The following is a 26,602-nucleotide window of genomic DNA, read 5'->3' as shown; positions in this document are numbered from 1 at the left end:
CAAACACCTCTACTGTACATCCACGCCGCACACACACGCTGTATGAAACGGGGAAAAGGAAGATGAAGCATCGAAGAAATCCATTTGCAATTTAAATGGAAATGTAATGAGCCCATGGTGGCAGTGAATTAGCCTGCTGATCAATTGATCATGTCAAGGACAAATAGGTAAACAAACATATCCATTAGCCTCCTGCTCCACCTCCTCCCTCTGCTCCCTGCTGTGGAAGAGTGCTGGAGGATCACTGAGAGGTGACAACATGTGTGTGTGTGTTTGTCTGTTTGTCTATGTGTGTGTGTGTGTGTTAGGTGAGAAAAAGGGGTGACAACAAATACGGCCTGAAGTGCGTTTTCATGGGAAGACGCCCTAAAAAAAAAAAACACTAAGCGCTCACTTCAAACACATATACACAAGTGTAAACACACTGACACACACAATCGCACACCCCACTGTGACCGTCCTGCCCAGCTCGTTAGACAGACAGTTGGGCCCAGCAAGGCTCCTTTCAGAGGCGATGGAGAGAGCAGAGGAGGAGGAGGAGGAAGAGGAGGAGGAGGAGGAGGAGGAGGAGGGAGCGACGGGGCCTCTGAGACTCAGACAAGGAGCAGGACGAAGAAAACAAGGGAGAGAGATGGAGTGAAGAGACTATCAGAGGACAGCGGGCTGGAACCAGACTTGCTGCCTGACCTCACCCCTGATCTGTCAGAGTGTCTGAGAGAAAGAGAGACGGACCAATCAACACTGATGTAACTGTTAATTACTATTTAACTGCTAATTTGGTGACTAAAATTGTGTTTTGTACCATAATTCTGTTCAGTCTTAAAGAGCAACGTCATCAAACTTTAATTTTCTATTCTCTATAAGGAAAGAGGCTCGACTTCAGAGCGAGCCGAAACATTGATATTCCATAAATCATTTCAGTCAGTGAGCCACTTATCAGTCACAGTTGCTTGTTTCTCTAATCTATCAGGAGTCTCAATCACCACAACTAACACATCTTAATAAGAAACTGATGAAGAGCTTCTTTTGTTTAAATGCCTGTCAAAGTAACTTGATTACTGCCTAATAGTCAAAGCGAGCAGAAAGTTTCATGGAGAATCATTATGGCGTCTCAAAGTAGATGTATGAGGCTTCTTTGTGGTCTAATGGTCTAAAGCTGTGCTTCTACTGCATGGTACGGCTCTGCTTGACTAGACTTGACTCACTTTTGGTACCTTTTCTTCTTTTTCCTTATGCCGTGTTTCCACTGCAGATAGTACCCCCTCAGCGTAGGTGGGATTCTCAGCCGATCGCCGTAGCGATGGCACATGAAACTGCCGTGACATCATCTTTAGCGGTACACTCTCTGAATTATTTCAATGGCAACCAAACAGAGGAATGTCTGCATCTTGTCAACTGTATACAGCGTAGTGTACGGTATAGTTTTGCAAGCTGCCATTCTTTAAAATCTGGGTCGGAGTCGCTATTGACATTAGTTTGGCTATTTTAAAATGGCTGGTTTGTGCAGGATGTCCCGTGTCGCGCTAGTGATGATTCTCTCTGACCAATCAGTGGTCCGCAGTGCTCCTCCTCCCGGAATCTCGACCAAGGTCGTACCAGAAATGGAGTAGGTCTATTGGTACCATCCACAACTTTGCTAATGGAAATGCGAAAACGACTGTTTTAATGAGTAACGAACTGAACTTATTTTTCCTGTCTGTTTCAACTGCTAACTATACTGTAAAATAACAAGAATCCACAGCCATGCTAGCAGCTCTGTTAGGCCCAGCAATGCTTTGAACTAAATGCTAACACCAGCATGCTAACATGCTGATATTTAACAGGTATCATGTTCATCATTTGAGTCTTGCATGTTAGCAAGCTGACATTTGCTAATTAGCACTAAACACATAGTAGCCTATACAGCTGGATGCTGATGGCAATGTCCTTAGATTTACAGGGATATTGGACAGATTTGAATTTTGACCCGATGATAGCGCTAGATGAAAAGTCAGGGGATCACCAAAGTCTTTAGGATGCATCCTCTGAGGACCATGCATGTCTGATGGACCGACTGACAGACTGACATCCGTAGAGCCATAGCTTTATATATCATTACTAAGCCATTACTACATTCATTACTACACTCATTACTACAGTGTGTAGGAATTAGCGGCATCTAGCGTTGAGGTTGCAGATTGTAACCAACTGAATACCCCTCCGCTCACTTCTCCCTCTCCAAGTATGTAGTGTTATTATCAGGTGATTATACACTTATAAAAACATAGTTATGACTATTATATTCCATTTCCCTCCAATAGATCCCCCAAAATCCTACACACTGGACCTTTAATTGATTACTTAATTTTGCTAATGATTGTCCTCCTCCCTCGCTTCAAGTTAGAAGTAAAATTACTAATTAACTTTTATAAGTGAAGACTTGATGGCATCAATGCATTATGAATACCCACAACCCCAAAGTTGCCCTCCTTGGTAGTTTATAATAGTTCATATATAAGGTATTATTAAATTAATTACAAGCCATTAGTTACAACTTAGTAAGCCATTATAAATGGTGCCTTAAAGTGGGACCATTAATTCTCTTTATATGAAAAGTGGATGCTGCTTTACTCATCCGCGGGGCAAAGAAGTTTTGTATACAGTTTCCAATCATTAATTGGGATAACAGTTTGAATTTCTTAGGTCTCAAATACATCCGATGTATTCAGGCTCAGTAAAGACAGAAGAGGTGGAGACACAAGAGAAGATGACAGCTTGAGTATTTTCTATCAGGACTTATTTCATGCAGGCTGCCTGTTCAGCGAACAGAAAAAAGTGCCTCCATCTCCACTTCCAAAGCAGGAGAGGATATTACCCTTAGCTTTTGAGGGCAAGGACACATGGAAAGGCATTTGGAATATTATAATATCATAGCATATACCTTGCAGTGTGAACGGTCTATTTTGGTGACACGCCAAATTAGGAACACACTATCACTAACGGCTAATAGGAACTATGATGCACAAGTCCTTTAGAAGCAGTGTAGATCCACTTCCCTTGTGTGTAATTAAACATTTTTCACACAAGGGAATTCTACAAATAGATAGTTATAAACCCCCAAATCTGAAATTCATAGGAACAAAAAAAATAAAAGACGGCTGATGAGGAAACGGCAGGTTAATACAGGATGAAGAGAGTGGGGGAAAAAAAGACCCACACAAAAAGAAAGAGCTTTTTAAAGAGGACCATTTGTAAAACAAGGAGTTTAAAGCCAGATTATAGGGCAACAATGACACAATCCCTTATGTTCATTCCTGTAATACGCTGTGAAGAGGAGGATTTATACTTTATTGTGGTGGAATGCATCCAGGCTGCCTTGTGTCTGCCTCTCCGTCTGCCTGCCTCTTTGGGAAACATTTTCCTCCTCCTGAGGCCAGGTGTAATCCCTGAACGGTGGAAACAGAGATGCCTCCAGCCAGCTGCTGATCAGCCTTATAATGGTTCAAGTATTACGGGTGATACCACCAGAGGGAAAATTCCTTCAATCCAGTGGAAAGCTCTCTCTCTCTCCACCGGCTGACTCTGCAGAGGACTATGTGCTTGGTTTGGGTGGCTGGTTGTTGGATTTCCCCCACGACTACTCTGCTCGTCTCCTGCTCTGAGTTGGATTGCATTGGATTGTCTTAATTGTCTCTAATGACTAAATTGTCCCAACTATTTGCTTCATTAACTCTGTGTTAGCTCTATTAGGAAGGAACGGAGCCGGAGAGGAGACGGTAATTGAGAGTGTTAATGAAGGCAACATGATGAGTGCCATGCTGAAAGTAAAAGTGAGAGGCTTTTGACATTTTTGACAGATTGGTGGGACATTTTATTCTGAAAAGATCTCATTTTAAAAGGGAAAAAAGGCTTTTCCAGAAGGGAAAATCATTGCCAAAACCTATCAATCTCTCAGTTCAAATTTTAGTGTCGGTATTTACGGCTAATGCAGCAGGTATCAGCCGGTCTCACCACCTATCCCTCAGAGCTCCGACTAAAACCATCAGACTTGAGCTCTCAGTCTGCAGCTCCAGATTAGGGTCTGATTGTCCGTCTAGTGGAGCAGATACAGCGGGATTTTCTGTAGTAAAGACAGATGTTTTAGAGGAAGTGAAGGGATTCTGGCTCCACAGAGGAGCTTAAGCTTTGTCATCGCTGTTAAGATTTTGGCCTCGTGAACCCATTTCTTTAATTGGAATCTGGGCAGAGGAGGCCACACCTTGTGTCAATATTAGCAGAGGGTATAAGAAGAAGAAAGGCAACACCTGAGTCAAACACTATTTGAAATATACAGATGTGAGAAGAGAGTATCACAGGTGGGTAGTTAGGGAAAGTTTTTACATTGAAACACAAATATAAACACTTTAAAAGTACTGAAATATGAAGTTTGCTCCGGCTGGTGGGCGGTGTTTGGAATTTCCTCAACTGATCTCAACATGGCTGCCGGGTCCCAAACTATTTCATTTTACAGCTAAAAGGTACACTACAAGATGATTCTGAAAACATTTGAGGCGAGAAAAAGTCATTACAGTAACAGAATATTGATTCATATTTGATCAGCGCTGCCTAGTTTGACTGTTTGATCAGAGTTGGCGAGTGATTGACAGCTGCTCAGAGACAGCAGGCTCCAGCTCGGCTCTGATTGGTTGTTTTCCTCCGAGCTGTGAAATCTTGTAGATGCCATTAGGAGCACCGGAGGACACAGAGGAGCATGCTTTTTTTCAGATTACCTGTCTCATGCACTACTGTCAGGATATAGTGACGTTTTATAAAAATAACTTTTTTTAATCATATTTGCTCCATTTCTACCCACCGCTGCTTTAATACACTTATAAGCTCTAGTCGAGTTTTGTGATACTCATAGAAATACAAACCTGTATTTTCAATTAAGATCAGATTGGAAACATAGCATTTTTACCAGTTTTAAATGTCTGTAATATGTGATAAAGTTTAATTTCTTGCATACAGCTGTACTCTCTTCATCTGTGACCTTGTGGTTATCTTCACCCAACTACTTCCTGCTGAGAAACACACCCTCATGCTCTCTTTTCAAGTCTTTTTGTAACAAACCTCCAGACAAAGACCGGAGCTTTATTTGCCAATTTTAATATCACACTTCATCATTTCTCCAATAGTATCTATGCATTTGTGTTATGTATACGGATTTATGTGCATGGTCAAAATAATAGTTGTGTCTTTAAGGGATCACGGTTCGTGCAGCAGTTATAGTTAACATGTGAAAGTTGCTTCATGCAGGTGAAAGCTTGTCAGTGTTACTTAGCTCTTCCAGGAAACTTCGACCCTCCCTGTATGATCTCTCCTAGTTCAATCCTACAGTGTGTGAGATTTTCTCTCTCTCCTTTTCTTCCTCATTCTCTCCTCTCTCTCATTCTCTGCCACTCTCTCCAGTTTTTCCTCTCCTTTTTTTCAACACATAGGTGGATTAAGGCAGAGGGGCTTTTGTTTAGATAAAGCGAAGGATTAGGGAGAGATTTGCCCCCATAAAGTTGTGGGCTTAATGGGCCTTTTATCCCTGCATGTCCCTAAAGCTGTGTTGCCTCTGGATTAGGACTATACAATGGGGCCCCTTGTGCAGAGGGATCCGGGCCAGAGAGAGCGAGAGAGAGAGAGAGAGAGGAGAGAAGGCAAGGAAAAGAAATGAGACAGAAGGACTGAGACAAGGGAGAAAAGAGGGCAAGAAGAAAGAGAGAAGGGGATGGATGGAGAGTGAAAAAAGAGGGGGAATTATACAGCTTTTAGAGGAAACTGACAGGTTGAAAACTTTTAGAGGAGGGATTTGCAGAGGAGATCCTGAGATCTTGTCACCAATAAAAGGGATTTCAGGAGGATTCAAAGGCGTGATGCTGACAATAAACCTGCAAAACTGCCGCTGTCTTTTTAAATTCATTTATCTTTCTTTTTTTTTCTCCAAATAAATAGGAAAGTGGGTCTTACTGCTGCTAATAACGTGTCCAAGAGGTGGCTCTTGGCAAATTGCTTTGTTATTCTTGTCAAAAAAAGGTCTCCGCAAGAAGTCGATTTTAAACTACACATCAAAATGATTAATTGCCCTGGGATGAACAGATGCTGAAATACCCTTGAATGGTGCCGGGGAGGCTGAGGCTTGCTGGATTGCAGACCTAATGTATTCATGAAGTTGCAGAAACATCATTAAGAGTATTAATTAGCTATTAGAGAGCAGAATTCACCAGCATTAGAGATGTTCTTCAAATTCTATCAAATACAGACATGAAACAAGAGGAGAAAGTACACTTTAGATATGAATTATTTAAATTGGAATGATTTTTTTTTCTAAGAAGGGGTTAAAACCTGACAGGAAATCAATACAGAAAGAGCAGAAATCTATCCTGGATCAGATGGTTTAAGAGTTTACTCACTTGTCTGATGTTAAAATGAGGTTAAAGGACTTTTAAAGGGAAAATAACCCAAGTTCCTTTGCCAAATTAACATTTTTTTTTTTTTAATTTTGGGTCGTCAACTGGAGGTCATTGTTTCCCCACCTTTTATTCAGCAGTGCATGGCTGGCTACAGGGTAAGGGGAGCTGTTTTTTGGCGTTTAAGCCCTTCAGATGCGCTGGACAGCTCTAGTCGCTCTAAGGAGCTTTAGGTGGAGAGGCGCTGAGAAGAAACTCTTTCTCGCTTTAATTGCTTTAGAGACGGTCCTCACAAAGAGACAGTGGCCAGATTTACCTCCCGTTTAAGTTCTTATTTCCATTGGTTCACAAGTTAATCCTCTTTCTTTCTCAGACCTCGGAGAAGAAAAAAAACCCCGAGTGATAGGAGCCTACCAAGGCGACAGAAACCAGAGAGGCACACGAGTTTTTTTTTGTTTTTTTTTTCAGAAGCAGGAGAAAGACTTTGAAGCACACATGGAAAAAAAGTTTGAGGTGGTTGAAAAGGAACAGATTTAGAAGGAAAGACGCATCAAGGAGATGACATTTCGACTACATCAATTATATCAGGCAGTTGTTATTATTATTATTATTATTATTATTATTATTATTATTATTATTATTATTAATAATAAAAATAATTTAAAAAATAATGATAATATTATTATTATTAATAATAATAATAATAATAATAATAATAATAATAATAATAATAATAATAATAATAAACCCATTTGTCTAGCCCAAATAAAATTAAAACAAACCTTGTTTTGTTAAATATATACATATAAACTGCAGTTAAAAGAATACTTATTCCTATTTAATTCAACGTTTAAGCAAATAAGCACATCGAATATTTAACCAGTCTCAAGTGACTTGAAGGCTCTTGTTATATGGAAGTTTTTATTGGACTTTATTAGTTGTAACCCACAGAACACATTCCACAAATGTGTACCATGATCTCTGCAAATAGTTCACTATCCACAAATATGTATTTTTGTATTTTTTTTTGTGTAAAGTCACGTCCACAAAAATAAAAGGGCGCTTTGCGAATACGCACAACTTACTCTGTAAATAGAATAGACTGTTATAGCCGCAAATGACGTCACGTTATTGGTTTTGATTCATCATGAGTGTACAACAAGAGTTACTATCATGTTCATTTCTTTCTCCTCGTTTAATTCATGGCCTAGTTTTGTATTTCAACATTCAAAAATCAATTGTATAATAATAATGATTTAAAACTATGACGTTTTTATTAAAATAGACATCTCTGACTTCACCCCCACACAAACCTGATAGTCTATAAAGGAGCATTTGGATGCAGTTTTGTGCGTAACAACGCACGAGACATAAATATTCTCTCTCTTCCATGAAATCTTTTGTCTACTGTTCAAACGTGTTCAGGGTGAGAAACATGGTCAGAGATAAAAACTGCACTTTCCCCCAAAAGAATCTCCCAACAAAATATGCAAGCTTTACATTAAAAGGCTACTTTGCGCTGCCCTTAATTCCCTACCTAAACGGTTTTGCTCCGGGAGAAGAAATCTTCTCTAAAAAACCCTTCAAGAAGAGAAGGGCATTATTGCCCTAATCCTCTTACCCGCAGTCATTTTAAGACAGGGGTTTTTGGAGGCTGAGATGGCGTCTTGTCTTCCCTATCCCATCCCCAAATCCTTCCAGAGAGTCTAAAGAGTCTAAAGGCAGCAGCAGCAGCCTGGCATCTATTAGCCATCTCTCTCTCTCTCTCTCTCTCTCTCTCTCTAAAGTCTCTCTCTCCTCTCCTCCAGTGGCATGGAGGGAAAAGCCGAAGAGCAAACAAACTAAAGGTTGGTTGCTTTTCCTCACAAGGCAGAGAAGGAAGACAATTGGATTCATGATCCAAGAGCATACAAGCAGTTTGTGGAGAGATTAGAAAAAAATATACATAAAATAGTTTTAAACACATGCAATGAGGTGTGAATGAAATGTGTGACAAAGTGTGTTTTATACAGGCTATATATGTTCTTGATGTTATTCATATTATAGAGAAATGCATGAACATTTTACGCACTTTTTACGCAAAGTTTGAGTTTATAACCTACAAGAAGTATTTACTAAATTGCAGCAGATTAACAAATAAATAAAACCCATCCTACTTTATTTACTTAGTTATGTTGGCTTTTTTTTTTAATGATTTATAATATAATATATTTCCTTCCTCGTTGCCACTTGTTTTAGTATTTTGGAGTGCCTGGATTGCCTTCCTGTTTATCCATCCTACTTTATGTCGACCAAAAATCAATATGTATCTATACAGGCTATATATCTTCTTGATAGTATTCATAGAGAGACAGAGAAATGCGTTGACATGAACATTTTATGCACCTTTTATGCAAAGTTCGAGTTTATAACCTACAAGAATTATTTACTAAATTGCAGCAGATTAGCAAAGAAATAAAATCCACATTATTTTATCAATTATGTTGTCTTTAGCCACTATAATAAAGGCTTTTAAATATATTTCCTTCCTCGTTGCCACTTCTTTTAGTTTTTTGGAGATTGCCTTCCTGTTTATCCATCCTACTTTATGTCGACCATAAAACAATATCTACACATTTTGCCCAAAATCTAGCCATAAAAAAGCTTCACATTTTGGGGGATGTTTATCAATTTCAATAAATGAAAAGAGAAAAAAACAAAAACCGTGTAGACAGACACGGAGGGATTTAATGGGACATAATGTGCTTAAATTGATCATATTTGAGAATAACTCCAGGAGTCAGTGCGCCAGAGTCTGCACGCTGGACGATCATCAGCTATATCTCATTTACTTGACTGACAGCGCGGAGAGCCAATAGAAAGCCGATATGACCCCCACGGAGCTCTCCTTAAAATCCCTCCGCTCGGGCATCTCGCGCACCAGCAGATGGCACTTTCCCACTTCTGCGCGAGACGCGGTGAGTTCACCACGAGAGGAGCAGGTGGAGCGCGAGCAGAGCAGAGCGGACTGACGGACTGCAGGTGAAGCAACAGACTGGAGGAGGGCTTGTGTGGATCTCAGTGTCGGACAAAAGGACGGAAAAAAGTGGGCATTTGGAAGAGGAAGCTGAAAGTTGAGGAGTCTCTCTGTGCTGGCTGTGGACGAAGTGACTGGAAAGACAAGTGTCTCTACACAAGAGGTAAAAACTTTTTCTCCATATAGTCTCTTTATTCGGTTATTAGTAGGTTATTTCTCATGTTGCTTCTTGTGCGTAAAAGCTCTAATGTCCATGTTAAACTTGGTGCGCAATTTTATCAGCCAGTTTCTGAAGCAAGCTCCATTGCATCTGAATCATGAATGACTTTTTATTGTGTTCATAATGTGAAAAATGATCCCAGTATAGTCTGCATCAAATATTGATTTTTTTTCTTTCAATTTAGTGGAGATTTAGTGGCTCCTTGGTTGGATTATTGTGTATTTGTTATGATAAATGTGGTATTTTAAAGTTTCAGTGTGCAACCCAAAATGTAACCTGCAGGCGTGAGAACTAAAATGCACAACGGTCACATAAATAATACAAAAATAAATAAATAAATAAATAAATACATTTAAAAAACACCTATTTTTTTTTATTTATACACGAGCCTGAAAATGATATACCCAAAATAAAAGGGACTCATTATGGTTGCACACGTGACCCTGGTCTATTAAAATTAAATCGCAATTACTCTAAAGTCTTATGAAAGTTTTATGTTCAACATTTCATTTTTGCCTATGTTTTTATTCAGTATTGTTTTTATCTTGATGTTTGCACTATTTTAACTTATGTAAAGCACTTTGTAACTATGTTTGGAAAGGTGCTATACAAATAAAGGTTATTATTATTATTATTAAAGTGGCACAAATTCACAGAAGCACAACATAAAACAAAAGTTTACACTTATGTCTTGCATTCTCAATAGAAAAATAAATTTCGCATTAACATTTGGGATCTTAAAATAAGTTAACAACAAAACAAAAATATCAGACATTAAAAAATACCTTTAAATTTCTGTCTAGTCTTCTGCATATCAAATCTCCTTCATAACAGCAGCTCGTCCCTCTGACAGACAGTTTAACACTGTGACACAGCAAAGAGCAGATTGTCAGGTCGACTCGTGCCCCTGAGGGCTGTTAGCAAATAACATTTTTCCTAATTTAACCGGATCAAAGAGTTGAACTGTACATGCCAATTTACATAATGACGGTTTGATAATCGAAGCATTGAGCGGTGGGCTGCCAGCCAGGAGGGCCCAGAGCCTCGAGCACCAGAGAGAGGAGAGGGCTTATGAATGACAATAACAGTCTGACAGGCTCACAGTGATGAGCCATTGTGCTGGATTGGATATGGGCAGGAGGATACAGGCTATGACCAGAGATGGGGTGGTAAATATGAAAAGGTGTAAGGGTGAGAAGACAGGCTAAAAAAAAAAAGTTTACTTGGGGGCAAACAGATAATCAGGATATTTATATTTGCAGATTATTGCATTTTGTAAAAAAAAAAAAAAAAAAGTGAGACTGAAATACGTTTTTAGTTCCTCAAACTTCCATCAGTGCTGTAAACAAATAAAAATCTGTACATTTTGAGACATGTTTATAAGATAAGATAAGATAAGATAAGATGAACCTTTATTAATCCCCGGAGGGAAATTCAGGTGTCAAAGCAGCAACATCAGCAAACAGAGTGAAACACAGGAGATATACAAAAATTATAAAAACAACTATATAGATATAAAAGATACAGAGTAAATGGGTGAACATAGTGTGTGCAGTCCGTCAATAAATAAATGTAGTATGTGCAATAAATAAATGTAATATGTGCATATGTGCAGTCTATAAAGTTGTATAGGACGTATAGTGTAATAGTTATATAGGATATATAGTGTTATATATAGTGTTATATGGTATATAGGATGTATAGTGTTATAGATACATGATGCGTTTATTTGTGTGATTTGAAGCATAATCCAATTAAAATGCACCTTCATTTTCAGAGAAAACAGAAAAATTGAGAAAAATCCTATTACTAGAACACACACGCACGCACATTTGGGCACGCACGCGCACACGTGCACGGGAGCTCCCAAACAGCCCAGAGCTAACCAGCCAGCCAAGATTTAAAGATTGAAATAAATGGCGTTTTTAGTTCCTCAAACTTCCATCAGTGCTGTAAACAATTACAAAATCTGTACATTTTGAGACATGTTTATAGATACATGATGCATTTATTTTGTGTGATTTGAAGCATAAACCAATTAAAATGCACCTTCATTAAAATAATGTAGGTGGAAAATACAGTAAATTTGTAAAGCCTGAAACCAGAGGTACTTAGTTTGATCTTTTTTGTCTTCCTAATCAGGGTTACTTGAAAACTTTGAAAAATAGACTAATCCAGTCTTACAGTGTTGTCTAGAGGATGAAGTAAGGAAAGTTAATAAAGAAACAGTAGCTGCAGTATTCTTTGATGTAGAAAAGTGTATAATTTGCTGAGGAAGGAAAGGATTCTGATTAATTTACACTTAAATAGGAATTGGAGGAAAAGCTTTTAATTGGATAAATCACTATTTAAGTAAAAGTAGGATCTGAAATTTCCCATACATATGAGGTAGAAAATGGAGTGTGATAAGTATTATCAATTATGATAAATAACATTTTTGAAAATGTATCATTAGATATTGGAAGATATGATGGGAATAAATCACTTTGAAAGGCAGATTTAAGTTTTCAGTTGAATAAAAAACAGAAGTAATGTTCTTCACAAGAAAGAAGATTATAAAAAAAATACTAATTTTAATCTGTAAAGAAATAATTTAGAGACAGTTCATAAAAATCCTATTACTAGAACACACACGCACGCGCACACGTGCACGGGAGCTCCCAAACAACCCAGAGATAACCAGTCAGCACTCCTCCACTGTTAAAAAAAAGTTCACTTTTTTCAGGATATTTATATTTGCAGATTATTGCAAAAAGTGAGATTGAAATAAATGGCGTTTTTAGTTCCTCAAACTTCCATCAGTGCTTGCAGGTGTAAATAAATACAAATCTGTACTTTTTCAGACACGTTTATAGATACATGATGCATTTCTTTCCCTTATACATTTTGTGTGATTTGAAGCATAATCCAATTAAAATGCACCTTCATTTGCAGAGAAAAACAGAAAAATTGAGAAAAATCCTATTACTAGAACACACACGCACGCACGCACATTTGGGCACGCACGCGCACAACCCAGAGCCAACCAGCCAGCCAGCCAGCCAGCAGTCCTCTCCTCCACTGTAACGTCCGTCCGTGTCAGCGGTGATGATAAATGGAGGGCCTCGCAGTCGAAACCTATTTGCACTTCCATTAGACGGGGAGCCAAATGGGGATCAACATGCATATTTTTACCCGCGGAGAGGCCATACATCCACATCCACATCCACATCCACATCTCAGCCAAAACGGTGCCCCGGGGCGATGGGATAAGAGGCCGCCAGAGAGGAGGAGGAGGAGGAGGAGGAGGAGGAGGAGGAAGGGGGGTTTGGGTCCATTCAACTGAAATACTTGGGGGAGTAAAGTAAATGTTTAGCGAAGCACCTTCTGTCCCGGCGAATTAAACTATTCCCCACTGCCCTCTGATCACATTCATCAGCCGCAGCAGCCACTTAATAGGCTGGGAATGGGCACTGCGGGCATCACACACACACACACACGCACACGAGCACACACGCGCGCGCGCACACACTAACACACACACTGAAAAGCTGAGAAATGGGTAGAAAAAAAAATGCCTTTTACAAGAACGACCACCCAGTCTTTTCTGTCTTATAAAACAGGTTTACAATAGCCTAATTGGCCTATTTGAATCAATAATAATAATAGTAATAATAATAATAATATAACAAATTATTATTGTTATTATTATGTCATTCTTATTATTATCATCATAATCATCATTATTATTAGTAGTATTATCATTATTATTACTGTTATTATTAATATTATCATGGTTATTATTTATAATAATAACAAAATATTATTATTGTCATTCTTATTATTATTATCATCATCATCATTCTTATTATTACAATTATTATCATTATTATTATTGGTATTATTAATATTATCATGGTTATTAATAATACAAATAATAATAATTATTATAATAATAATACAAATAATAGTAAAAAATAAGAAGAATAAGACGAATAAGAATAATCATGTTATTATTGAGTAATTTATTATTATTTATTGATTTATACTGAAAATGTAATTTAATTGACATTTGATTGTTACAAGAATTATCGAGTCATAATTAAAAGATGTCAACCAGTAATAAGGTCACATAAAGAGTATGACCTTGGTCAAATTAGCATCAATTATGTTTCAAATTAATACCCTGCATAATTTCAGATTGATTTTAAACGATTCTAAAATATTAAATATAGGCTACTGGAAATAAATACTTATTCAATTGTTGATATTTATAAGTATACATAAAGAAAGTGTTGTGAATTATAGTCAAATTAAATAAAACAAAAATTATAGAAAAATTATAACCTGAAAGTTTTGTCAGAAATGTTTAGAGGTATATCTGTAGAAGTTCAATAACTTAAGCATTTCCCTGGATACTGTACCTGTCATACAGGAGAAAGATTTATATCTTCCCCCTGTGGTCTCTCTGTAATAGTTATAATAACTGGTTGGGCCTCAGAGATATTCCCTCCTGTCAGCCTCCTCCATACTAATACATATCTAATCGTGTCCTCAAGCGCTTCATCTATGAAAATCTCATTCGTGAAGGAGAAAATAGAGTTTGGGGGAAATTGCTGCCAATGTGACAAAGTCTATAACATGGATGTTTTACTTTACAACAAATTAATCTGTTCATATCATTAAAAGCTGTAAGCTTCTTGGCTTAAAATGTTAATTATAAATAATAATAATAAAATGACCCAAAATAAATTGCAAGCTCTGCTGTTAAATGTTGCAAGAAAATTAATTTTCAGAAGTGGAAAAAGTCAAAATTGAATAGCATTTATTCAGTAATCAGAGCCTATTAAAAAAATAATCCTGCTATCCGGTTGCAGGTTTTTTTTTTTGCCACCGAGACCCGGAACAAATCTCCTTATTTCATTTTACCAACACATCTCATCTCATCAACGCCCTGATCTGATCTGTCAGAAGAAACGCTTTTCAAAGAGGATTTGGCTTCTCCGGGATCACAGATGAATAAATTCATGAATAAGGCATCCGTCACGGTTCATTACGGGAACGAGTGATAATTACCCCAATTAAAAGTCCTTTTGTATAATTAATGGATTGAACACAGCCATAATTGGATGTTAATGGATAACACTTTTGTCTGAGTGCTGCACATTAAAATCTATTGGCCCTTGAGCAGCGAGGAACCTGCTGTCATTTAGGGGCTACTACTACTACTAATAATAATAATAATAATAATGATAATAATAATCTCGTGCATCTACACCATAAATACATGATTCTGATCTTCTTATTTGGTGTGAGATCACATGGTGTCCATCAGCAGCATGTCCTTTAAAGGTCCCATATCGTGCTCATTTTCAGGTTCATACTTGTATTTTATGTTTCTACTAAAACATGTTTACATGCTGTAATGTTCAAAAAACTCTTTATTTTCCTCATACTGTCAGCCTGAATATACCTGTATTTATCCTCTGTCTGAAACGCTCCGTTTTAGTGCATTTCAACGGAATTGCAACGGAATTGTGTTGCTAGGCAACAGTTTGGGTCAATGTTAACTTCCTGTCAGCTGATGTTATTTACATACACTGCAACCAGGAAATAAACTGGGACACTTTTACAATGTTTATGTTTAAAACCGTATAATGGTCTAAATATTGTATATTTGTGACATCACAAATGGACAGAAATCCTAACGACTTGTTTCAAATGTGCAATTTCTGAATACGGGCTGTGTGTATTTCTCCGTATATTGAGTGTTTTGATAGTTAAACAGTATTTATAAAGCACTTCAACCTGCTTTATAATATAAAAGACATGAAAATCTCACTTTTTACAATATGGGACCTTTAAGTGTCTATTATCTGACCATCACAGCCCTCCTCTCTCTCTCTCTGCAGGTATATAGTGACCTCTCAGCATGCAGCACTACGGAGTGAACGGTTACTCTCTGCACGCCATGAACTCCCTCAGCGCCATGTACAACCTGCACCAGCAGGCCGCGCAACAGGCGCAGCACGCGCCCGACTACCGGCCGTCCGTGCACGCGCTCACACTGGCAGAGAGACTAGCTGGTAATTAAGTACACGCTCACACACACGCTCACACACAAATTAGCATCAAACTATTGAAAACCCATAATTTTGTATTTCATGATATTTTTCTACATGTAAAGTTCAGTATAAGTGACATATGTAATAATAATAATAATAATAATAATAATAATAATAGCCACATCTAATTTGGGCATCTTTGGAACCAGCCAATTAATTAATGAAATAATATGTGTTTTTGTATGTGTATGTACTGCGTGTGCGTATATGTATGTATATGTGTATACAGTATATATATATATGTATATATAAATAGATTGTTTAAATTTTATTTTTTTTACTTGTGTATATTCTTTTTACTTATTTATCTATTTTTTATATATATATATATTTTTTTCCTGTATCTATACTGGCTTATTTATATTAATATTAGGTTTGTTAAGTTTCTTTGTACCGAGAATGTTATTATTGGGGACGTCTGTAAATGTTTGTTCTGTTGTTTCAAATGAACAAAAAAACAATAAATATATTATTGAAAAAAAAAAATAATTAATGAAATAATGATGAAAGCTGCATGAACTTCAACTTTCACACAAGGTTATTACAAAACAGGTGTTTTATAGCAGCTGACATTCATGCAAATATAAAGTATATATATAAGGTGTATATCTTCATAATCTCCCATCATGCCCAGTTAAATAAAACTTGCCGTGTGTGTTTCCTTTCCAACGGCTGCGCATTTCAAGACATCATCCTGGAGGCTCGCTACGGCTCTCAGCACCGGAAGCAGCGCCGCAGCCGCACGGCCTTCACCGCGCAGCAGCTGGAGGCGCTGGAGAAGACCTTCCAGAAGACACACTACCCGGATGTGGTGATGAGGGAGCGGCTGGCCATGTGCACCAACCTGCCCGAGGCCCGTGTGCAGGTATGTTTATATATACACTTAACAGGGGGAAAAACACTGTGCAGTAGACAAAAAGATAGCCTGATATGGTTTTATACCGTGTGTCTATTGTATTCCACTGGTTTCTCAACCTGGGGGTCTCGGTCCCCACTAGGGTTGCCAAAGCTTCACGGGGGGTTGTAAGGCCTTCTTGATTTCTAAGGGGTGTAAGACAAATTTAATATAAATAAACATGCTATATTTAGGGCTGTTAATCAATTAAAATATTTAACTGCGCAAATTAATCACAACTTTTTTATCTGTTCAGAATGTACCTTAAAGGGAGATTTGTCAAGTATTCAACGCGCTTATCAATATGGGAGTGGACAAATATGCTTGCTTTATGCAAATTAATGTATATATTTATTATTGGAAATCAATTAACAACACAAAACAATGACAAATATTGTCTAGAAACCCTGAGGTACCCTTTGAAAATGGCCATGCCAGTTTTTCTTCACCGAAATTAAGCGTAAGTTTGGAGCATTATTTAACCTGCTTTGCGGCAAGGCAAGCTAGTATGACAGCTTTAAAACTGAGCCCGCTATAACCTCTGAAAGATTGAATAGTGGCTGGGCTAAATTGCAAGTTGCGTTAAAGAAATTAGTGACATTAAACAACATAAAACAATGACAGATATTGTCCAGAAACCCTCACAGGTATACTGCATTTAGCATAACAAAATATGCTCAAATCATAACATGTCAAACTCAAGCCCAATTGGCGACAACAGCCGTCAGTGTGTCAGTGTGCTGACTTGACTATGACTTGAAACAAACTGCATGTGATTATCATAAAGTGGTCATGTCTGTAAAGGGGAGACTCGTGGGTACCCATAGAACCCATTTTCATTAACATATCTTCAGGTCAGAGGTCAAGGGTCCCCTTTGAAAATGGCCATGCCAGTTTTTCCTCACGAAAATTTAGCGCAAGTTTCAAGCGGTCCAATTTGTTTTTAAACTAAGTTCATTCTGTTACAGCCTTGTGGCTTGTTATTCCTGACATTTATTGACTTTTTGGGCTTATCATTTGACAATCAATCATTTGACGCTGACTGAAATCAATTATTTAGTGTGTGTTGAAGTCCCTGCTACAGCTCACATGCACTGTACATCTTTTCTGCTTGTCCCCCTCTAACTCGGCCTCTTCTCCCCCTCTGCCGCCAGGTTTGGTTCAAAAACCGCAGAGCCAAGTTCCGCAAGAAGCAGCGCAGCCTCCAGAAGGAGCAGCTCCAGAAGCAGAAGGAGGCGTCGGGGGAAGGAGGAAGCGAGAAGGAGGACGCGCCTCCCTCCACAGCTATCCTACCCGAAACACAGCTCCCTCCTTCATCCTCCTCATCGTCTTCCTCCTCTTCTCTGGAGACAGAGGGTCCTGCGGTCCATCCTGCACCGCTGGACATGGAGCTGAACGTCACGTCGGCGGAACACTCCGGCAGCGAGTCGGCGACGGAGGACAATGCCACAGATAAGGAGGACGAGAGTAAAAATCATCAGAGAGAGGAGATGAAGTGTGAGAGAGCAGTGACTCCTGGGGATGTTTCTCCAGCTTGCAAAAGACTCAGCCCTAAACCAGGTACGAACATAGTGATTTTTACTCCTTTCTTTATCCTTCACAAACATTACAAGCCTGTTATTATCAGCTGACTACAATAACTAAACTTTGTGAATCCCCTCTTTTCTCTGTCCAGACTCTCCCCTGATCTCTCCGTCCGTGACCCCCTCCTCCTCCAGCAGCGGCCTGGCCAGCAGTGCTCCTCTCTCCCAGAGCCACTCCTACTCCTCCTCCCCTCTCAGCCTGTTTCGTCTGCAGGAGCAGTTCCGCCAGCACATGGCCGCCACCAACAACATGGTGCACTACCCGGCTTTTGACCTCTCCGCCCCGTCTTCACTCCCCTACCTGGGAATGAACGTCAACATGCCCCCGGCGCCGCTGGGCTCTCTGCCCTGCCAGTCTTACTACCAGTCCCTATCCCATCACGCCCAGCAGGTGTGGAACAGCCCGCTGCTGCAGGCGTCGGCTGCCGGCGGCCTCGCCAGCCACAACAGCAAGACCACGAGCATCGAGAACCTCCGTCTGAGGGCCAAGCAGCACGCCGCCTCGCTGGGACTGGACACAATGTCTAACTGAGGATCAGACTGTATGGAGGACAAACTACACATCACCCCATCCCACTGCGTGTCTGTGTGACTGTGATAGTTCTCTAGGAGCCGTATACCGACCCCCTTCTCAAGTAGACGGGCACAGGACATGCAGAGATGTCCAAGAATAAAACACGCCAACATGCACTGGACCTACAGAACTCCATTTAACAGACACACACTTCAACAGCTGGTTTGACTCCTCTTAGCTTCCATTGCAGCTCAAGGTCCAAAAAGCAAAACCTCTGGAAAAGGGAACCCAGGACAGTGAACGTATTCCTGACTCATATGATGACGTTTCCAACAGACAGCTGGACCTTCTTAACATCTGAAATAACTCAAAAAATAATCACTGAAAATGATATACACAGCTGATGATGGATGAACTCGGTTTAAAAAGACAATGCAAATAATGTTTACAAGAATAATGTGAATAAATGAGGCACTTTTGAAGGCAGGAGGAAAAAGGTATCGCTCGTGCAGCAAAGGGACCATTGACATTTCAATTAAGCAGCGTGGTTATGTACATAGCATGTACTACATAACGGCACATAAATAAAAATAAACTTCGAGCCATGTTGTCCTCAACAGCGTAATTAAAAGTGACTAATTTGCCAGTTTAATGGCCAGTAATATGCCGCTTTGTACACGAGGCTGGCTTGATAATGAGAAAATGATTTCAGTGACTAAATTCTCAAAGCTTTTAATTACATTTTGCCCTGGGCTGAGGGAGCGGGGGCAAATGCAATTATGAGCATGCATACCATTTAAGACCGCCTTTATGTATTCAAAAGGTCTGGTAGCACCATGACTGACACCACTTTACTGTGAGTTGATCAATTTCCCTTGAATACGAAATGATATTGTAAACAAATTTGGACGTTTGGATAAATGTCAGCATTTATTCTTCTCGCCTTAATATTCTCTTGAGGAAACATGCAGCTTTTCATTTGAAAGTCAGACAGACTGTTAGCACTTGATGAGGAGAATCACACACTGATGTTTTCTGTTAATGTGTTCTGGAAGCTAATGTCTTCATATCGGGAAAAAACAATGCACATTATTTTAATATGTAAAATACAAAAAAAAGTCTATCTATTAATGTTTACTGGTAAGGTAATTGTAAAGTTCCTATTATGTTGTATAATTGATAATGTCTCAGATAAAATTCCTTTAGCTGTCAGATTGTAAGATTGTATTTGCTGAGCTCACCGGCAGCCCCGTCCACCCCTCCTCTCTTGGTTGTCTGTGTAAACGATCAAGGGTTTAATTCATAATTTAAATGTGTTCAGCTTCTTCTCTGGTATCAGCTGGAAAACTGTCCCCTCCTGTATGTTGCATTCCAGACAAGAAAGTGAACAGATTTGAGTGAATTGACCTGAGTCCTCTGTGTACTGCTGTCTTGACTCTATTCGAGTTCTGTTGTTGCTATTATTCTAATGCTGTCCCCACCCCCCACTGTCTCTGTCAAACTACTTGGTCCAGTGGTAGATAGATTTATAATAATGGTGGAGGAGAGAGTGAGCGGACCGTCAGCAGTGTTGTTTCCTTTACTCCTCCCTAACAATGTAGACTTGAACTAGTGTTGTTGTAAAATAATCGCAAATAAAAACGTTGCTTGGAGATCTTTATAATGAAGACTATCTGTGCTGCATATTTACAGTGTGAGGATGATATCGGTTCAAATCTTCAACAAAAATGAGGAAAAAAAACAGCATGAATTTAGAAATACAACAATAAGCTTTAGGATCTATGTTGTAATGGTGTTGTTTAGGGCTGCGACTAACAATTATTTTCACTTTCAGTTAATCTGTTGATTATTTTCTTGATTAATCGATTAGTTGTTTGGTCTAAAGAATGTTAGAAAATGGTGAAAAATGTCGATCAGTGTTTCCCCAAAGCCAAAGATGACTTCCTCAAATGTCTTGCTTTGTCCACAACTCAAAGATATTCAGTTTACGGTCATAGCAGAGTAAAGAAATCAGAAAATAGTTACATTTAAGAACCAGGAATCAGAGAATTTTGACTTTTTTTTGTCTTAAAAAAATACTCGAACCGATTTATCGATTATCAAAATAGTTGGCGATGAATTTAATAGTTGACGACTAATCGATTAATCATAGTTTTGTTAATCTGCCTTTCAATGAGTACACAAACTATAAAATCTATTGATCAAATGCACAAAAATAACTGAGGAAAGTTGGTTTAAATTCCTACTTTGGTAAAAGTAAAATATACGTATAGGCAAGACAAATAAAATGTAGGTTATATATTAAAGGAGTGTGGTAGAAAAAGATAATGGTGAGAGGAAAAAGAAGCGGCAAGGTGAAGAAAAAGCATCAAGGCAACGAAGGGATGGGAAGAAGGTCAAATTAAGAGAACAATTTAAAAAAGAATACAGATAAAAATGCAGGAGAACAAAGAGTAGGCGAGCAAAAGAGACAGAAAAAGACCAACGTAATCTCAAAAAATAAAAAAAAAAGCCGCATGGAGACATAAGCCATCCCCAATGAATAAGCAGGCCATTATCCTGAAGAATGACGGCCTGGGGCGGTGATTATGCTGCTATTATATCTTTAACAGCATGGTTTGTCAAAACGCACAGACCCCCACCCCAACCATGCTCCCACACACACACACACTCAAACACACACACTCAAACACATGCGGGGCAATCAGGCTTCCCGCATCCAAAATTGTGCCCTTGCTCTTCCCATAGTAAACTTTACGCGGCCGTGTGACATTGCTCTGCTGTTAATTGAATCGGCCTTTAACATATATTTCCCTCCACTCAGTGTGTGTAAATAACAAATGCACCTCGGCTGCTGCGCTGAGCAACTTCTCTGACCGTTATGAACGACCACTATCCAACAATCGGATAGATGGAGGATAATGATCTCACCAGATTAGCAGCGTTAATGTGGGTGTAACACCTCACCCTAACCTTGTTGTGTTTTATTACACCACATACATGTGTGTGTCTGTGTGTGTGTGTGTCCTCAGCCAAGGGCGTCCCGCTCGTGTGACTGATAAGATTGTGGTGTGGATATGCAGCACAAGTGAATGTCCTTGTTATCCAGGCGTACGAATCTGTCCAGGTACACGGCAGGATTTCCTCCCATGGGGCTCTGAAGCAGAGAACATAACACACTACTCTTGTTCCAAATGTTCTCTCTTTTCTTAACACCCATCCCCCAAACACACACACATACACATGCACGCACGCACACACACACACGCCCTGGGGGTTGAACAGGGATTGCTAGATTGTACTGCTTCAGGGTCAAGTGTGTTGAGCCCTTGATGCTGGATCAGGTGCTTCCATCTCTAACACTCAGGGCTGTATATTCACCACTTTACCCCCTGAACCACCTATTTATAGGCACACACACGTATCTCCATCTACTTTCCTTTAAGCAAGTGATGACATGTGTGTATTAGTGTGTGTGTGTGTGTGTGTGTGTGTGTGTGTGTCTGTGTGAGGTCTGAAAGGAATTCGTCCAATAAAATGTGGCAGCAATGTGAAGATATGAACCCAATACTTTAATCATGTCAGACAGCGCAACGTTAAGATTTTAGTTATCCTAACTTCTCAAAAAAAGTATTTTATAAAAGTATACTTAACACGTAGGTACACTTTTCTAGGGATGCACCGTCCAACTTTTTCAGTCCCGATACCGATAGCGCTACCTGGGCTTTGGTTATGATCCGATACTAGTCTTTAATAAGCTGTATGCCTCACTGTGTGGACGTGACTGGGATCATTCTTTTATGTGTAAGGAAACAACAGGCTTGACTTAAACATTGCTGTCCTAACTTTGTAAAACAAAATGTAACAAATAAATACATAGATATAAATTTACTGAATTGTTATTAAAATAATCGTACACCAGCAACTTGGTAAAAGATCTCCATAAAAAGTGTAAACCTTTTTAATGCAACAAATTGATCAAAACTTAAAAAGGAATTCAAATTCCAGTATATAATGTATATGGTATATAAACATAGAATTGAATTGAATATATCGGCCCCATTGTCACCAATATCCGATCCAGCTATAAAAGTCAGTATCGGCCCGACATCAGATCCGCGATCGGTATCGGTGCATCCCTATTTTTTCTTTCTACCACAGAGTTAAAGCTGCAGTCAGTAACTTTGAGCAAACACAGGAAAAAGTTATTTTTATAAAACTGTCACTATAGCTAAACAGTACACTACAAGATGTTTCTGAAAACATCTGATGAGAGAAATAGGCATTACAGCAATAAAATCTTTACTCATATTTGATCAACGCTGCCTAGTTTGACAGTTTGATTGGAGTTCACGAGTTTTGCGAGCAGTGATTGACAGCTGCTGTAGAGACAGCTCGGCTCTGATTGGTTGTTTTGATTCGGGCACATTGAAATCTTGCAAATGCCATTAAGAGCACTAGGAGGACACAGAGGAACATGATTTTTTCACAGGTTATCTGTCTCATGCACTACTGTCTGGATATAGTGACTGTTAAATAATAATAATAATAATTTATCATATTTGCTCAAAGTTACTGACTGCAACTTTAACCATGTCAGACAGTTCAACTTTAAGATTTTAGTTGTCCTAACTTCTCAAAAAAAGTATTTTATAAAAGTATACCTAACATGTAAATATTGTAGAGTACACATTTTTCTTTGTAATATAGATTTAAGACTGCAAAAACTAAAGGTTTACATATTTTGAAACATCTGATAGGCCCACCAGTTTGCTGTATCTCCTGCTTTGACTCTCTTTCTCTCACACACACACACATGCACACGCATGCACACACACGCGCACACACACAGGCCCCCGGAGCAAGCCCCCCACACAAAAATCACAGTGTACCATTCAATCAGTGCTTTTTTTCCCTCCCTCCTCTCCATGGTTCTCTTAAAGGTTTTAACCATGGCGAGAATGAAAAGTGCCAGCGTTAGAAACCACGGCCCATTGAGGAGGTGACAGGGTCTGCCAGAATATGATCCTAATCCTGTTTCCAGCATTCTTTTAGCCTACTGGCATCGCCATTTCGCCGCATATTCTCTGAGCTGTCAGGCCCGGGGAAATCCCTCTAATAGTTCATTGCCCAGATACACATCAAAGCCCTCCTGGAAACCACCAGCGGGAACTTAAGGGGAGAGGGAAGCACAAGTACAATCAGGCTCACAGCTGCACACTTGCTTGAAAACTTAAAGCTCAAATAAATTCAACTCGTACACGATGCTCGAGGGTGAAACGGCAACAATCCTCGCCCCCCTTTTTGACCTTTTAAACTCTGACTTTTATATGTTTAATAGGGCAAGAGACAGAACAAAGATAGGCGGTTATAGAGATAGAGAAACAAGGAGAGAAGTGATATCAAGAGGCTGACAACAGGTGGCTAAACGGTGTATCCTGGGCCACCCTCCTTTAGTTCCACTTCATCTTCCATTTTCTTCTTGTCCTTTTTTTCTTAAAACACTCTGACTGCCATCTCGCCCCTCCCCGGGTAATCTTCTTAGAGAGAAGAAAACCCCCATTCTTTCTCTTCTTAATCTGGCTGCAGCCTAAATCTACGGTTGCATTTCCAATGCGGGCCTCACTGAACCAAACAGGAGCGCTCTCAGACAGTTCATGGAGTCTACCGGAGGACGCTTAGATCACATGCTGAGTTTACGGCTCGGATACAAAGCTTGTTTGAAGGACAGTCTGTAGTTATGAAGGGGAACACTTTTAGCTGCTATCTGTAACAAAAAGTGTGTGAATATCTCACGTGACATCATCAGATGTTACATAAAAGCAAGACTGGGCTACAATATGTGATGTACTATATCTTCTCAGGGCTGTACCATCAGATTTCACTCCCCAGAACAGATAAAAACACAAGCATTACGTAGGAAATAGGTAATATTATATCTCCATATCTATAAGTTACTGGAAAATTAATTGAGAAACTGTTTAAGGGAAAAAAATTACCAGACAGTAATGAGTTATCCGGCAAATAAAATATGCAAAAATCATATAAAGATACATTATTGTCAAAAAGAGTGCCTGCTGATTGACAACTTTGTCCACAATTACTGAAAACGGATACGCTAAAAAGATTGTTACCTCAGTATTAATGGTACAGAAAAATATCTGACAGTTGACAAATTAATTATTATCATACAGCCCAGTCCAACCACATTATGAACAAAAGTACCTATGAAATGTGCAATCATGACAGAATGTTAATGTCCTCTAGACCAGTGGTTTATAAAGTGGGGTCTGGAGACCCCCAGGGGTCCTTGAGGGGATTCAAGGGGGTCCCCAGTAAAAAGGGGAATACTTCATTTTCAGTATAAATCCATCCATAAGTAACAGTGACAGAATGTATGGCTGTTTTGGTGATGGGCTTCATACACTGTCTGTAATAAAACATATAAAAGCAAAAATCCTATCAGACGGGGGACCCTGGGACAAAATCTTATCAAATTAGGGTCCGTGTTCTCATTTGTGTCAGTTTAGGGGTCCTTGATGTGGGAAAAGTTTGGACTCAGTCAGTCCCCAGAAAAAGAGTTCAGGAAACACAGCCCTAAAGTCCAGGAAGTCTGCAGCTCTATTTGTGAACTTCACTGTAGTGGTAGTAGTAGATATATTTATTGCTGCAATTTCCTGTAAAATCAGCCATTAACTATGAATTATGCACACACATAAACTGAAGAGAATGAAGGGAAAGGGAAGAAATCAACCTATATACATGACACCTGCACCTCCTCAGTCTGTCGTTGTTCTGTAATACGAGTTTCAGTGAAGCATCATACAAACTTTAAGGCTGCAACTAACAATTATTTTCATTGTTTGGTCTATAAAATGTCAGAAAATTGTGAAAAATGTCGATCAGTGTTTCCCAAAGCACAAGATAATGTCCTACAATGTCTTGTTGTGTCCACAACAGAAAATATATTCAGTTTACTGTCATAGAGGAGTAAAGAAACCAGAAATGATCACGTTTAAGAAGCAGGAAACAGAGAATTTTTACTTCCGTCTCATTCTTGTGAACGCGATATCTAAGGAACGCCTGGAGGGAATTTCTTCAAATTTGGCTCAAACGTCCACTTGGACTCAAGGATGAACTGATTACATTTTGGTGGTCAAAGGTCACTGTGACCTCACAAAACACATTTTTGGCCATACCTCAAGAATTCATATGCTAATTATGACAATTTCACACAAATCTCTAAAAGGGTAAAATTATGAAGTGATGACATTTTGGACAGACATGTATGCAAACTGCAACAAGCAAGACGGTAATTCTAGTTTCTTAAAAGATTACACAAACCGACTGATTATCAAAATAGTTGGCCTGTAAAGGTAGACAGAAATTCAGAAATAAATGGCTGAGATACGAACAGCTGTAATCTGAAAAATAAACAAACACTACATAGTATTTTCTATCCGCCCTGTGGCTGAGAGCAGCAGCATCCTGCTGGGCTCCGTCTGCACACAGTGCATCTGTGACAAAGACCCCCACCGGTGAAATCCCCTCTCCCACCGCCAACTGGGACGCACGTCTGAGCTTCACCTCTGGGCTGGAAAACGCCACAGCGGGAACAACAGCATCTGCTTTAAATACACAAACTACAACTGACTCACCTTGTTGGTGTGTATCTTTACGAAACATAAAGACACCCTGCACAATGTTGGAGCTGAAGACAAAAACTGAATCCTTAATTTTAAGTTGTAGCAGGTAATAGACGAACTAAACATCTGTAACACCTGTTTCTCTTTAGAGGTTTAAGTTTCCATGCTGCTGTCATTTAACAACCTGCTGTAGGTGCTCTGTTTTTTTTGT

The 26,602-nt window shown here is 39.2% G+C and overlaps 1 protein-coding gene across 1 annotated transcript; it reads left to right on the top strand.

The window, feature by feature from the left end:
- The first annotated feature begins 9,346 nt into the window (after window positions 1–9,346).
- On the top strand, window positions 9,347–18,902 carry dmbx1a (diencephalon/mesencephalon homeobox 1a). Its single transcript, XM_037786446.1, has 5 exons — window positions 9,347–9,592; window positions 15,541–15,714; window positions 16,440–16,618; window positions 17,803–18,208; window positions 18,324–18,902. The coding sequence occupies exons 2-5, from the start codon at window positions 15,561–15,563 to the stop codon at window positions 18,761–18,763; spliced, it is 1,179 nt and encodes a 392-aa protein (XP_037642374.1). The 5' UTR covers window positions 9,347–9,592; window positions 15,541–15,560; the 3' UTR covers window positions 18,764–18,902.
- The last annotated feature ends 7,700 nt before the right edge of the window (window positions 18,903–26,602 follow it).

This window comes from Sebastes umbrosus, chromosome 12, assembly GCF_015220745.1.
Source record: "Sebastes umbrosus isolate fSebUmb1 chromosome 12, fSebUmb1.pri, whole genome shotgun sequence".
NCBI classification, from domain to species: Eukaryota; Metazoa; Chordata; class Actinopteri; order Perciformes; family Sebastidae; genus Sebastes; species Sebastes umbrosus.
The sequence above is the reverse complement of the archived record's forward strand: the minus strand, read 5'-3'. Positions and strand labels throughout refer to the sequence as shown.

What these genes read in the sequence shown, in the direction of transcription:
- dmbx1a (XM_037786446.1), top strand. Translation starts at nt 15,561, where the DNA reads ATGCAGCACTACGGAGTGAACGGTTACTCTCTGCACGCCATGAACTCC. An exon ending in TGCCCGAGGCCCGTGTGCAG is followed by an intron (nt 16,619 to 17,802) that starts GTATGTTTATAT and finishes CTCTGCCGCCAG; the next exon opens with GTTTGGTTCAAAAACCGCAG. An exon ending in AAGACTCAGCCCTAAACCAG is followed by an intron (nt 18,209 to 18,323) that starts GTACGAACATAG and finishes TTCTCTGTCCAG; the next exon opens with ACTCTCCCCTGATCTCTCCG.